Consider the following 15,131-nt stretch of genomic DNA (forward strand, 5'->3'; position numbering starts at 1 on the left):
CGAGTAGACTGCTAATTACATCTAGTACGAGTAGACTGCTAATTACATCTAGTACGAGTAGACTTGTAACTATACTTAGTACGGGTAGACTGTTAACTATAGTTAGTACGATTTGACTGCTAATTACAGTTAGTACGAGTAGACTGTTAATTACATCTAGTACGAGTAGACTTGTAACTATACTTAGTACGGGTAGACTGTTAACTATAGTTAGTACGAGGAGACTGATAAGTATAGGTAGTACGAGTAGACTGATAACTATAGGTAGTACGAGTAGACTGCTAATTACAGTTAGTACGAGTAGAATGTTAACTATAGTTAGTACGATTAGACTGATAACTATAATTAGTACGAGTAGATTGATAACTACAGTTAGACGATACAAAAGGAACAAGTTACATAATCAACATGATGATTCTTCCTTCCTTATTACACTAGCATAATGTGTACCAGTGACTGTTGTTTATAAGAGACAGTACTAGAATCTAATCACATACATGTTTAAGTTATTGGTTGTAATTAAGCCCATAGCTGCATAATGAGCTCTTTGTACTCTTCCCGCCATAGGTATCGAAAGCAGAATTCTAGCGTTATTAGTAGCACATAACGCTGTGCTACTGAATAGCTAAACGTATAAATACACACAACAGTTGTAGTTTCTTATTAGATTACACTTTTTGTGAAACGAGAGCACGTCCAAAAATATTTTTCAATTGGATATTTATCTCTTGAAAACAGTTAAAATTAATTCTTCATACTTGTTTGTGTGTTTTGAATTTCGCGCAAAGCTACACAAAGGTTATTTGCGCTAGCCATCCCCCATTTAGCAGTGTAAGACTAGAGGGAAGGCACCTAGTCATCACTACCCACCGCCAACTCATGGGCTACTCTTTTACAAACGAATTGACCGTCACATTATAACATGGGCTTCTCTTTTACAAACAAATTGACCGTCACATTATAACACCCCACGGTTGAAAGGGCGAGAATGCTTGGTGTGACGTGGATTCAAATCCGCGACCCTCAGATTAAGAGTCGAGTGCCTTAACCACCTGACCATGCTGGGCCCTTTTACTTGGAACCAAACATACTTGTTCTAATATAAAAAATACAATGTTAAGTAATATTCAGTGTGTGAAGAAATTAATTTTTGACATGTGAAATAAGCTTTATAAACACTGGAAACTTGTTTTCTTAGATAGAAGTTAGACGGTTGTAGATGTCCATAACTTTAAAGTCATATACTGGAGAGAAATCAGGTAGTCTGCTATATGCATTGCTAACTCTGGAGCTATTCTTGTCAGTTTATTTTTAATTTCGCGTAAAACTACACCGGGGCTATCTGCGCTAGCCATCCCTGATTTAGCAGTATCAGACTAGAGGGAAGGCAGCTAGTCATCACCACCCACCGCCAACTCTTGGGCTACTCTTTTACCAACGAATAGTGGGATTGACAGTCACATTATAACGCCCCCACGGCTGAAAGGGCGAGCATGTTTGGTGCGAGCGGGATTCGAACCCGCAACCCTCGGATTATGAGTCGCGCGCCTTAACACTCTTGGCCATGCCGGGCCACATATAAATGAGAATGCTGTTAAAGAAATATGGAAAATTATGTGTTGTACCTTTTTATTCTTTCCTAGAACATCTCAAAACATAGAAAATAGAAGTCTTTCTTTTAAATTATGAAAATGTAATACTGAAATTACAGGTTTAAATTATTAGTAAACTGATGAATCAGGTGCTAAATATATCTGAAGAATTGTGTCACTGAAATTTATTTCTGCTTATTTTGTAACAAAACCACATTTGGCTATATGCTCCATCGACTGCAGGTATCGAAACCTAGATTTAAACGTTGTGAAACCTTATTCTTATCATTGTCTCACCAAGGTACATAAAACTGATTATAAACGATACTACAAAACGAATGTACTGAAAACTTGAAAAGAAAAAAAATCGTGAAATTCTATTTATTTTGCTAAAACTAAAGGTTACAATATTACATAGATACGTATTTTCTACATGAAATACTTGTTAATGAAGAAGTTAACTAAATTAACATTATTACAGTAGGTTTTGTGTAGTTTTATCACTATATTACGTTAGGAACTAAACAACTTCATGCTCTCATAAAGGTGCTAATATAATGTTAGTGACTGCGTGGTGTAAACCTGTTGGTATCGACATTCAACTTCATATCGGGTAGACGTTACTTTGTTTTTTCTTCGCAGTGGAGTTCTTGTTTGTAAATGGAAATGTATCCGTCGAATACATCTCGGACGTCCTGTTTGCACCTGTCTAGCTTATTTTTCAGGCATTTAGAAAGACTGTCAACTATGCTTTAGAGAAAAAAACACACAAAATCATCAATAGTAAACATTGGGAAACACAAATGCAACGAAATGAGAGTGGCCGTCTCAGAAGCAACGTAGGGAGAAAAAGTATTAAATATTTGTATTAAGCAGGTTCGATAGACCTTGTGGGTACTGCACAGACACCCCATTGTGTACTTATGTGCTTAACTATAAACAAAACAAACAATCTTCATGATATTAAAAGCTCATTTCTCGCTTTCTTTTCACTTTCAGTGTTAAATATTCTAGGCTTCTAAAACTGTTTTCGAATTTCTGTTACTTGTGTGTAGCAATTAAGCTGATCTATTTGAAAAGTGTATTGAATATAAACTAGTTAACACAAAATTGTAGCAACATTATACAAGGGACAATTGGTACTTCAATACTAAAAGTAATATTGCACGCTTTTAATTAACAATTACACCGTCTCGTGTATTGGTTGTAGTTTCTACAGAGCTAGTGTTTGGATTTAGTCTTTAAATTACAGTGATCTAGGTTAGTAATTTGTGTAGAAGACGTATAGAGATATATGTGCGTCCAAGGTCTAAGCCTAAGAGAAGTGAAGTGTCTTCTTCCTTAAAATACGTGAACATTTTATTTTGCTCAAAACCTTAAGTGATTTATTTAGCTTAAATGAATGTTTGCAAAACTAAACAGAAAGAGAGAAAAGAGAGAGATAGAAATTAGAAGACAGTGGACATTTTAAACGTTTCAGAATATCATACGGTCGTTCGATCTCTCCTTCTGCTACATTGTAGCATTCCTGTATACATTATAATAGCTTATACAGTTTACCACAACCAATACCAACTAACCTTTTGCACAATAAAGTCAAACAACGACAGTCATTGCAGATAGCTACCTTACTGTCATAATACATAAAATCAACTTTATAACTATGAAGCAAGTTAACTAAAAGGAACAGATATATAACTATTGGAATAACGGTATAACTCTTCATAATATGAAATTCAGGCTTAGTAAAAATAGCTTTATATTATTAATACTTAGAACGTCATATTGTGTTTGTATCTGTTATCGTAAGTAATAAATTACACAGCACTATAAAGGAAAACTATTCTTCATTAGTTTGCCTTCACTCAATGTTGTAAGTAGTGGAATCCCCAGAAAACGTTTCAATCCATTAACATACGACAAAACCAACAATAAACATGATCTATGGCCAAATCAAACTCTAGGCCTGCTTTTATCACTTCTTCCATTGACCTAAATCAGGTAAGTTGAAAAAAATTATAAAAGTAAATCAACAGCTCGAGAAGTTACACGCAGATTTCTTGTAGCCAAATAGAATATATATAACATTTTGCAAGTTTTTTAGCAGTAGCTATTAGATTCTTAGTTTCCATAGGTATGAAAGAGCATTTCTTTTCAAACGAATGAAGTCCAAAAGTTTATCGACTATCTTCGACTAAAATTAAATACTTTCTAGGTCTAGATGGAAGGCAATTCTACTCGAAAGTACCCACCACCGCCTCTTAGCATACTCTTGTTTAAACTAATCGTCGTACTTGGCTGTCACTCACGATCCAATAGTACGGAAGTTTCGTACAGTAACGGTTTTCAATTCATAGTCCTTGGATTCACAGTCCAGGCTCATTAACCATTAGTCACCCCTGCTTCCAAATTGTAATTAATATCATCTTCCGACCAGAGTAAGCTACCGCCATACATCAAAACTAAAGGTCACCCTGTCAAGCGTATAACTAATTTAGCATGCCTTTCTTAGATTCTTTACTTATAAAGATTAGAATGTGCTGGTTCACCAGTTTGATTTTTAAGGATATTTTGCTTATGAAACAAATAATGTCTCACGAGGTTCGACTAGTTTAGGTCTGGCCAGGTGATTAGTGCGCTCGACTAGTAATCCAATGATCGCGGGTTAGAATTCCTATCGCATCAAACATACTCGCCCTTTCAGCTGTAAGGGCGTCATAATGTAACAGTAAATCTCACTATTCGTTGGTAAAAGCGTAGCCCAATACTTAGCAGTGAGTGGTGATGACTAGTTGTCTTCCCTCTAGTCTTATACTGATAAATTAGGGACGGTTAGCGCAAATAGCTCTCGTGAAATTCAGAACAAACAAACAATCGACCTGCTTAGGAGGTTGAAGTTAGTTCTAAATTCGTATTCTAAGTCCTAAATTAAGAGCAGAAATGTAAAATACAAAAGAACGATATACTAATGAAAATATTTAAAACAACTCTATTTCAGATTACACATAGTTCAAGGTTCTTCAAGCTACTCGAGGGCTATCTGCGTTAGCCGTTCCTAAATTAGCAGTGTAAGACTAGAGGGAAGGCAACTAGTCATCACCACCCACCGCCAACTATTACAAACAAATAGTGGGATTGACCTAACAATATAACGCCCCCACGGCTGAAAGGGCGAGCATGTTTGGTGCTACGGGGATTCGAACCTGCTACCCTCAGATTACGAGTCGAACGCCTTAACTCACCTGGGCATGCCGGGCCTCAAAGAAATGTACCAAAGTATATCAGAACTATAAATTAACACGGGAATTAATATTCCTAATTTCATATGCCGTTCTAACTAGTAGTAAGCAATATTACAAAACAAAATTCCATTGATTCCTCGATTGAGTGCTCTTGTTGTTAGTTTTCCCTAGTGACTAAGCGTTAAAGCTGCGGACTATGAAGTTAAAAATCGGGTTTCGAGTACAGATAGCCTATTGTTTAGCTTTGCTCTTAACATAAACCAAACCACTGCTGTTATCGACATTTTCGGCCGAAATTCAGATAACATCTAACGACCAGCTTAAGAGATTTATGTTAGTCCTAAGTCTATATATTAGATTAACCATTCAAACTTCGCTTTATATTAGTGAATAAAAGAAGAATGGTATATATATATATATATTAAACATTTATATAATACTGTAATAAAACTGACGATAAAGAAAGAAATGAATGGAATTTATTTATGAAACATTCATGTTTACTTCTTGCTTTATCCTTATTAAACTTTTATTCATATATTTTACTCTACTGAAGAACCAATACAGTGAAGATGTTAAGGTTAGATCTGTTACAGCATTATTTCAAAATTTATGAGTTATTTCAACATATTTCTTTAAGTTAAAACATTTGAAAAAACTACTATAGCATTTTATTATTTCAAGATAAAACAATAAAACTTAAAAATAAATTGTGGTAGGCCTATACTTTTATTTACTTCTCTTTAAGGAAATTGTAAATACTTCATATTTACTAAATTTTCTATTCGCGAATTTCCCGTTTTCTTGACCAAACCTAAAATTTTCAAATCAAACCTCACACCAACGCAGAAGGTAATAAAATGATTAAGAAATTATCATATAATAATTTCATTAAAATTTAGCATGGGTAACTCTTACTGTTATGATAACCAAAGAAAAAACTATCATAGTTTAAACTGATTGTTTTTGGGAAATATTATGTTATTTGTTACATTTCATTATGTTATTTCATAACAAATATAACAGACAATGGAAAACATTTTATGAATTTTAAGATTAATAAACATTACAATTTTTGTAATGAAAATCACACTTTTACTTGGACCAAAAACGATGTTTTGTCACCAATAAGAACAACCATTAAAAACAACAAAACAGAACATCAAAACACTTATGTGCTGTCACCAATAAAACTGCCATCTGAAACCTTATGAGTTGTCACCAATGGCATCAATCATCAAAAAGATTGTGTTGCCACCAATAACAACAACCACCAAAAACATTATATGCCTTTACCAACAAGGACACCCACCAAAACATTACTTTTCGAAAGCTCTCGGGTTATGGGGTTTTTATTCATTTCTACCAAAAGCATCATGTGTTGACACCAACAAAAACAGTCGCCAAAAACCTTATATGCTGTCATATGAAGGGTGTTGTCATAGATGTTCATGACTATATTAATATGGATTCATATATGTTAACATGAAAGCTATACCAACTACAGTATAAACATGGAGAGTATACTTACGTATCAATGATTAACATGGATGGTACAATTATATATCAAAGGCTATATGGAGGGATAGTCCTTTGTTTTGAATTTCGCGCAAAGCTACATAAGAACTATCTGCGCTAGCTCCCCCTAATTTAGTATTGAAAGATTAGAGGGAAGGCAGTTAGTCATCACCACCTACTGCTAACGTTTAGAATAGTGGATTTACAGTAACCTTGTAATACCTTCATTGCTGAAAGGGCGAATATGGAAGACATAGTCATGTATATCAACGACTATATCAAAGTGGAAGGTATAGTTATGTATCAACATAGAGAGTAAATCATACACAATATCAACATATTGGAGATATTGGACTTAATCATGGAGATATCACAACGTCTATCTATTTGTGGTATCATTAAAGTTGGAGAGGAACGAAACTTTTATTTAATAAATTATGTAACCTATTAAAAACATTAAAACATTCGTTATTTTTCAACTAACATTACTTCTATTATTATTATTTTCATTTAATACAGGTCACTGAAAACGACGTATTATGCTTCGTCTTAATTTTTAAACTAATTATTTGAAAATTAACATTTTAATATAATATAATTAATTCTTATTTTACTAATGCTTAGTATGGTTATAACTTTGGAATATTGACGTTTAGGATAATATTAGAAAGATTGTACAATAAAATTTGTATACGTATACAGACTTGCTTTTGTGAAATAAGAGACTTACGCACAAAACAGCTGGTTACCAAACATATTTCCTGCATTAAGATTTCCAAAACAATCGTCTGCAAAATTAGAACCACTGCCTTTGGTATAACAGCTGGGTGCGCCACCATCAATAAACTCTGTTGAGTAAATAAAAATAAATAAATAAAGCATTAAAAAATGAAAACAATAAAATAGGCATCGTAAGGTTTTATCTTTGTAATAGTTTTGGCGTTATGCCTTAATTGTTGCATATTCGTTTTACATTAATCTTTCAGTTATCTTCTCATAAACATCCATTTTTTTGAAATGACGATATGACTCCTGTGCCTAGGTATAACATTGTAAAAATCTGGCTTTATGTTGTGCTGTCATGTAAAAACAGGATAATATCATTTCCACTTTATTAAACTGGTTTCTGGTAATCTAGCCAATAAACTAAAAGGCATTTTTTGTCAACAGTCTAAGTAAGGTCTTAAAACCACTACCCATAACACAATTTCTAATTTCTAATGGCCACTTTAGTCCTAAACTCGCGAAGCATATTCTCCTGTTACTTTAGTAATTACACAGTTTTTGAATTTACCACTTTTGCACTGTAGTTTTTGTTTCGGGTAGAAAATTAGAATACCATGATAATTTTTAGAAATCTTGACATTTTGTATTATATAATTTGTTTACTTAGAATGTCTAAGATATTTCTAAAATCAAGGACTCGAAGTAAACACTTATTTAATATGCAACTTTTTTTTCATAAATACAACATGTAATTGAACAATTCGTGACAACACAATAGAGCCACACATTTAATCACTTAAGTGAAACAATTTCTAAGTACAACATCAAAGTATCATATCACAAAAAAATAAATAAATACTTTCAAGAAACATATTTATTCTTCCTTCTGTTAAAGTTTCAACTCAATTATCCAAACATTGTTACAAGCAGCTAAAAAAAAAAAAAGATACAACAAAGACAACTGAAAGGAACTCAATTTAAACAATGGAGAGAAATAATCCAATATATTTATTGTCAAACATGTTTGGTTCAAAAGTATCAAGATCATATGGACTTCATGTTCCAGCCAAAACCCACAAACCGAAGAATTTGGTTAGACCAACTGTGAGCTACATACATATAGTACAGTTCAACCTTTTACCAACCTTTATGACTTATCATAAACATTCCTATATTAATATCTATTGACTTTTGAGTCAATTTTACTTCAACATATAGTTACATTAATAAAGTATATAAATAATGTTACGACATTTCGTCGAATTCATTATTCGATACAACAAGACTGACCGACTGATTAATGATTCTACATATATATCATATACACGCCTATATTAATTTTTTTTATTTCATACTAAACTTGCATGGTACGGACATTACTGATGACCATATCTTAATAAAGTTTGATGTCCAGACTATATATATTTTTTAGACTTTGATTAAAGGCGCTGTTACATTTATTTTATTTGTACTTTAGCATCACGAACAACTCTGTCTAAATTTTATATCACAAAATTCCTATACATATGGCTTCCTTTAATATACCTACTCTCACAAACACGCCATCTTTGCGATTGTAAATTATTAGATGAAAGATCACTTAAAATTTCACATTGTTTTCATCAAAACTGTTTCTTCTTCTCAGTTTACCAACTAACATTTAATAAATACTAATGAAAAAGAAGAAAATAATATATCGAAACAAAAAGGAAAATCTGAACCACTAACTTTCGGCTAGAGCGTTTGAATCGCAATCTGCACGTCGAAGATAAAACTCCCACGACGATTTTAGTGTCGTAGCCCCGCAGACTTACTGCTGGGACACTTGGGGCTCTTCAAGTCCCATTTTGGGGCTTCCTTTATTAGTCTGATTAGTTTCATTACATAATCTTGTAATAATTACCATGCGAATTAATGCGTAAAACTTAAAAAATCTTTGACAATATATATATATCATCGAGAAACTTTATGAAATGCCTAGTAGAAATCTTATAAATACAAGAATCAAAGACAGTTTCCAGCTGACAGAGTGCCAGTTATTCAGTGATGTATGTTGTTGTCAGTACCTTCAGTGATACGTCCCGGCATGGCCAGGTGGTTAACGCGCTCGACTTGTAATCCGAGGGTCGCGGGTTTGAATTCCCATCACATCAAACATGATCGCCCTTTCAGCCGTGAGGGCATCATTATTCCACGGTCAATCCCACTATTCGTTGTTAAAAGAATAGTTCAAGAGTTGGCGGTGGGTGGCAATGACTAGCTGCCTTCCCTCTAGTCTTACACTGCTAAATTAGAGATGGCTAACGTAGATAGCTTTGCGCGAAAATTCAAAAACCAAACAAATGCAACTCATTCAGTGATTTAAATTTAGTGAAGTATTCAGATTACTGTATCTTTAGGTCACCTTTAGGTCGAAACGTTGTTCTCTACTTTATTTTAGTACCCATACCAACCCTCTTGAGATACATTGTTACTTCAAGTGGATTTCTTGTCATCATGAGTGTTCAGATCATTTATAGTCACTCAGCTATTTAACTGTCAAATAGGTAAGTTTATTTATAAACTGGTCGAAGTACCTTTAATGTGTTTATTTCTATTGAAGGTGAAGACATTATTTGTGAACAAAGGATATTAATCTGTATCAAACGTTAAGAAACAAATAAATTAATTTGTTACCGTTGAAGGGCCTGTACTTATACTTATTTCCATCAAATAATTAAAAAACAACAAACTTCTGTAAAGAAAGCACTTATTCCAGCAACACAGAAAACTTGAGAACTTACTTGCTAGGTTAGCATATTTGTTCTCACACATGTAATTTACGGCTTTTTTTAAAGCTTCGTCAATAGATCGAAAGAATTTCAGCTGTTCTGGGAAACACTTGAAAGTTGAATAGTCGTCTGTGCAGTTAGAGTCTTTATCTAAGGAACTAAAATAAATTATAATGAATGGAAATTTCTGATGGATTTGAAAACATGTTAATGTCATTTTAGGGTTTTAACTTCTCGTAATATTAACACTTATGAATCAAAACATTACTAGAAAAGTTCTGGGTAACAGTTCGTACACTTTACGTTAAATGGAAACGAACCTCTTTATCATTGTTTTAGGCTTTTCGAATGCGGTGTTGAAACTCAATGTTATTTTTTGTGTTTTGTTGAACATAACAAAAACAGATTTATTAGTGGCAGTAGCCTTTAGCTGTTAATGAAAATAAAATAAATATACCGGCGATATCGTCTGAAAATTCAAGAAAATGAATATAAAAGTATGAAAATATTTGCGAACGCATTAATCTGATCTTATTTATTTTTACACTATTACAAACGTTTTAAACTGTGTTTGTACTTTGTACCTAATGAATATCACTTCTTTGTTTTTACTATAAGTAAAAGCCAAACAATATCCACGCTTATTGCGACATTAACGAGTAGCTAGCTCTTAACCCTAATCGTACCTTAAAAACATCAATACAAAACACATAATACAATAAATGAAAAATTTTAGAAGCTCACGTCTAAATATATGTTTCATCTTTTTCTTTAAACTTGCAGTAAATTATTTGAAATCGTAAAGGATATTTCACAACAATAACAGTTTACAAAGTAAACAACAAGCATCCGAAGATCCAAATTTCCCCAAAACAGTTAGGTGTTTGTGTAGCTTCAAACATAACATATAAACACGAGATTTTGATCTAAATATAACTTATTCGATGCTCTTATATCTGCGATACACGCGCATAAACAAATATCACGAGTAACCAACAGTTTAAATATATATAATAAATAAACACCAGCTTAAACAGATACCACACGTAACCAAATGTTTAAAATATCGGAAGTAACGAACGGCATAAATAGATACAACACAAGTAACCAACAGCTTAAATAAATATTACAACTGCAAACAACATAAATAGATATCACGTGTAACCGACAGCTCAAATAAATATCACAAGTAAGTAACAGCTTAAATAGATATTACAAGTAACCAAAAGTTTAGCCTGTAATGTTATAGAAAATGAAAATTTAAAAGATTTTTTTCCTTCGTGTATACGACGGCGTCACTTTAAAAACATATATATTTCTCATACTTCAATTAATGCTTACTTTCCTTCATATACTTTGTCACAAAATGTCAAAAAGAAAATTAAAATACCAACTTGCAAACCATGGAGAAGTTTCTGGACACAGCGGCAGACCCAAATAGTCCTTCTACTTTACCAAAAACAGAATACTGTTTTTTCTTACATTCGGCTAACTCGTTGAACCTCTCAACCTCCTCTAAATCGTAACAGCCCTGGAAGACATGTCCGGGTGGATAACAAACTGAAACATTGAAAGTGAATTTTATTAGAACTTTACAAATATTATTTTTTACTTTCCAGGCTTTATATACAGAATGAGGTAAAAATAATTTGCCCTCAAGTCTTCATAAATATATATTAATTTTAAACTGTTACACAACGAAAACTAATGGATTAAAATTAGTATACTTATTAGCAAGAAGATAAGATTAACAACTAATATTTTAATATTATAATCTAATACTGAATAAAATATTTGGGGCAAATTACTTTTTTCTAACTCCATGTACATAACGATTCATGCCGTGGTCATGTTTCATAGTTCCTAAATCTGTTAGAATAAGCTTTAATTTTTCATTCACCAGGTTTCGTGAGAATTACATATCTAAATATATATATCTACACACTAATGGTTACCTAAGATAGTTCTGTATGGATAACTTTACATTTGATCTAAATATACCATTAATTTATAGTTTTTCTCGTTCGAAATATGTAGGCTCCATTAAGTTAAATTGTCTAAAGCGTGATTTGTTTTCAAATTTAACACACATGTATATAAAGCTTATATATGCAATCTTTGATCTCCTTATATTCTCTTGTTTTTTCATACCACTACAAACCGGGTTTCGATAATCGTGTGGGTAGAGCACAGATAGCACACTGTGCAGCTTTGTGTTTGGTTCCAGAGAAACTCTTGGTTTTTAAAATACGTTTTGTTTGTATGCGAGACTACATGAAGACTGTACGACTAGGCATAGAGCACGAAATTGTTTGCAATTCCTTTCATAATTAAATCAAATCGATTATAAAAATTTTGTCTTTTAATTTCTGGGGAATTAAATTTAGATAAAATACTCTAGCTTACTTTCATATATTTTAAATTTTTGATAAATACCAAAAATGACAAATATTGAACAATGATTTACTTGATTTTGTTAAGCGTAAAGCTGTACCATTAGCTAAATGTGCTGTGTCCAACGCAGGGATCAAACCATGAATTTTAGTATGAAAAGCCTTCAAGCTCACTAATACGACATTGGGATACCCGAATTAAAAGAATTTTAAATTGTGACGTAGTACTTCCACAAAGGTAACAAACTAAGCATTTTCCTAAATAGGATATTCAAAATTCTGAAGCCTGCATGGCCTGGTGGTTAGGGCACTTGACTCACAATCTACAATTCATGTTATCGAATAAGCCCAATCTTTCAATCATGGGTAAGTTATTGTGTGATGATTAATCCCACTATTAGTCAGCAAAGGACTAGTTGCTTTCCCTCTAGTGTTACTTTTCTAAATTAGGGACAGTTAGCGCAGATAGCCTTTGAGTAGCTTTTAGCGAAATATCAAAACAAACCGAGCAAAAAACAACAACAACAAAAACCTAAAATTCTACCGTAACAGAAAATTGTTCGGACATACCTGACAGGGAAGTGATTGTCAAAAACAAAGAAATAATATAAACAATAGCCATTTTTTTTTTACTTGAAAACTTGGCACAATAAGCAGAGCTTCTGGTGTTCTGGGTTTCTCAAGAAATTACTTACCGCTCGTCGAAAGTCTTCATCAGTGTACGATAATTTATAGTAAAGCCCAACAAAAGCTCAAGCACTAATCCAATAGTTTGGTCCTGTGTTGTTTACGTCATTCTGGCAAGCTTATGGTGAAGTATCGAGGGTGTGAGGCTAAATAAACCAAACACATAACTACATGAGATTTCCTTTCTCAGCGCATATGAATCGGTTTATTTCATTTTGTTAGAGTTAGAACAATGTATGTTTCACCATTTAAATAACTGAATTGATAAAGACGATAATGTTTAGGTTGTATATTCATAAAACATATTTCAAATTAAAGAAAGTCATTTATAATATAACTTATATTGGATTTATTTGCCATATCTTCCACGATACGGTGAATGTTTCTTGATTTTACACAGCCTCATTAAAACACAAATTATAAAGCATCATTGTCTATCACGAAAACTTAGCACAAAATTTGAATTTTTTTTTATATTTATACAAAAGTAATATTTTAACCAGGAAACAAGTGTTGAGAACCGTGTTCCCGGCTGCTGTCGTTCGAATTTAATTAATCCTAATAACACAAATACAGAAACGCATATTTCAACTATTATGAGAAAACTTGATTAATTTCCTGACATATGTCTAAAGGTTTCCTTTGGAAGTGTACTTCAATTTTTTTTTATTTTTTTTTTCATTTTACTGTACAAATAAGCAAGTCCTGAAATAATTATGTGCTTGTAACATTTGAAACAGATGTGTGATTACAAGAAAACTCTCAGATTTGCCAACATTAAACAGAATAATATTTGGTACAAAACAAATACGATTCCTCTTTTCTGTATATTGTAGATATGGTCTTATTTTTAGCTTTTGGTAAAGCATTGTTTAATCAACAGCCTTTACATTCTGACATCTCGCGGACAGCTTGTTTAAATTCGCGCAAAGGTACTCGAGGCTACTTGCGATGGCCGTTCGAATTTTTGAAGCAATAAGCTAGACAAAAAACAGCTAGTTAATACCACCCATTGGTGAGTATTGGGATACTCTTTACCAACAAATAGTGAAATTGCCCACCGCATTACAACACCCCCATAATAAGATAAGTGAATTCGAGCCTGGGAACTGCAAGTTGCGTGTCGAATACCCTAACAACCAGGTCATGCCAGGACCTCGCAGAAAAATAAAAAAAATAAAGTTCAAGAAAAACTGCATATTACTGTTTCACATGAAACATTTCTTAGAACCTAGTCCGTGAGAACAAGTGATTTGTGTATTGGGACATAAGTGATGTGAAAGAAGAATCGAAACAAAATCTTAAGAGAAATAAAAATCAATTGAAAACATGTACATGTTATAGCTTTTTGAGAAAATACATTTGTGTTTTTACATTGAATATAAACAGTATCAGATCATCTCCGGTGATTTATTAGTTTTCTCACATTTGTCTTTAAGATTTTAAAACCATGCAACTTTTAAAACGGCTTTCATATGTAAAACATGCATTGCAGTGGGAAAAAAAAACAAACAAAAACTAATTCGCTATGGGCCTGGCATGGCCTAGCGCGTAAGGCGTGCGACTCGTAATCCGAGGGTCGCGGGTTCGCGCCCGCGTCGCGCCAAACATGCTCGCCCTCCCTGCCGTAGGGGCGTTATAATGTGATGGTCAATCCCACTATTCGTTTGTAAAAGAGTAGTCCAACAGTTGGCGGTGGGTGGTGATGATTAGCTGCCTTCTCTCTAGCCTTACACTGCAAAATTACGCACGGCTAGCACAGATAGCCCTCGAGTAACTTTGTGCGAAATTCCAAAACAAACAAACAAACTACTTCGCTATATATAAAAAAAAAAACAATCACTGAAGTTATGTCTTTTATTGTATTTTAAAGGATGTCAGATTTTATAAATTTTGGCGCAATCTACTACAAGGTATTATTGCAACACTTCTATAAAATACCATATCCGTTTCCAGTTGTGATTAATGATTATATCCGGGATATGTACAACTCATTCAAAATTAGCAGCTTATTATATACAATGATTTAAAAAAAAAGATATATTCTAAAACGTGTGAATCGACTCTGTTAGTACTAGTTTCAAGTGAAAATGTCAAGCACAGTTTGACTGCCAGAAATTGCAGCACTGTTTGAAAAACGAAAAAGCGAGATCGTTGTATAAACAGTTTGATAACAAATGATTCAAGGACACAAACATGATT

The 15,131-nt window shown here is 33.1% G+C and overlaps 1 protein-coding gene across 1 annotated transcript; it reads right to left on the reverse strand.

Annotated features, from left to right (window-relative positions):
* Positions 1–1,612: 1,612 nt before the first annotated feature.
* Positions 1,613–12,948, reverse strand: LOC143250584 (uncharacterized). Its single transcript, XM_076501371.1, has 5 exons — positions 12,813–12,948; positions 11,244–11,409; positions 9,862–10,007; positions 7,083–7,200; positions 1,613–2,342 (listed from the first exon to the last, which is right to left on the reverse strand). The coding sequence occupies exons 1-5, from the start codon at positions 12,862–12,864 to the stop codon at positions 2,213–2,215; spliced, it is 612 nt and encodes a 203-aa protein (XP_076357486.1). The 5' UTR covers positions 12,865–12,948; the 3' UTR covers positions 1,613–2,212.
* Positions 12,949–15,131: the final 2,183 nt, after the last annotated feature.

This window comes from Tachypleus tridentatus, chromosome 5 (assembly GCF_004210375.1).
Source record: "Tachypleus tridentatus isolate NWPU-2018 chromosome 5, ASM421037v1, whole genome shotgun sequence".
In the NCBI taxonomy this organism is placed as follows: Eukaryota; Metazoa; Arthropoda; class Merostomata; order Xiphosura; family Limulidae; genus Tachypleus; species Tachypleus tridentatus.

Excerpts from the sequence above, each read along its gene's own strand:
- LOC143250584 (XM_076501371.1), bottom strand. The coding sequence starts at position 12,864 with ATGGCTATTGTTTATATTATTTCTTTGTTTTTGACAATCACTTCCCTG. Across the intron at positions 7,201-9,861 it reads CAAATATGCTAACCTAGCAA|AGTTTATTGATGGTGGCGCA; the intron begins GTAAGTTCTCAA and ends TTTACTCAACAG. Across the intron at positions 2,343-7,082 it reads GGTAACCAGCTGTTTTGTGC|CATAGTTGACAGTCTTTCTA; the intron begins GTAAGTCTCTTA and ends TTTTCTCTAAAG.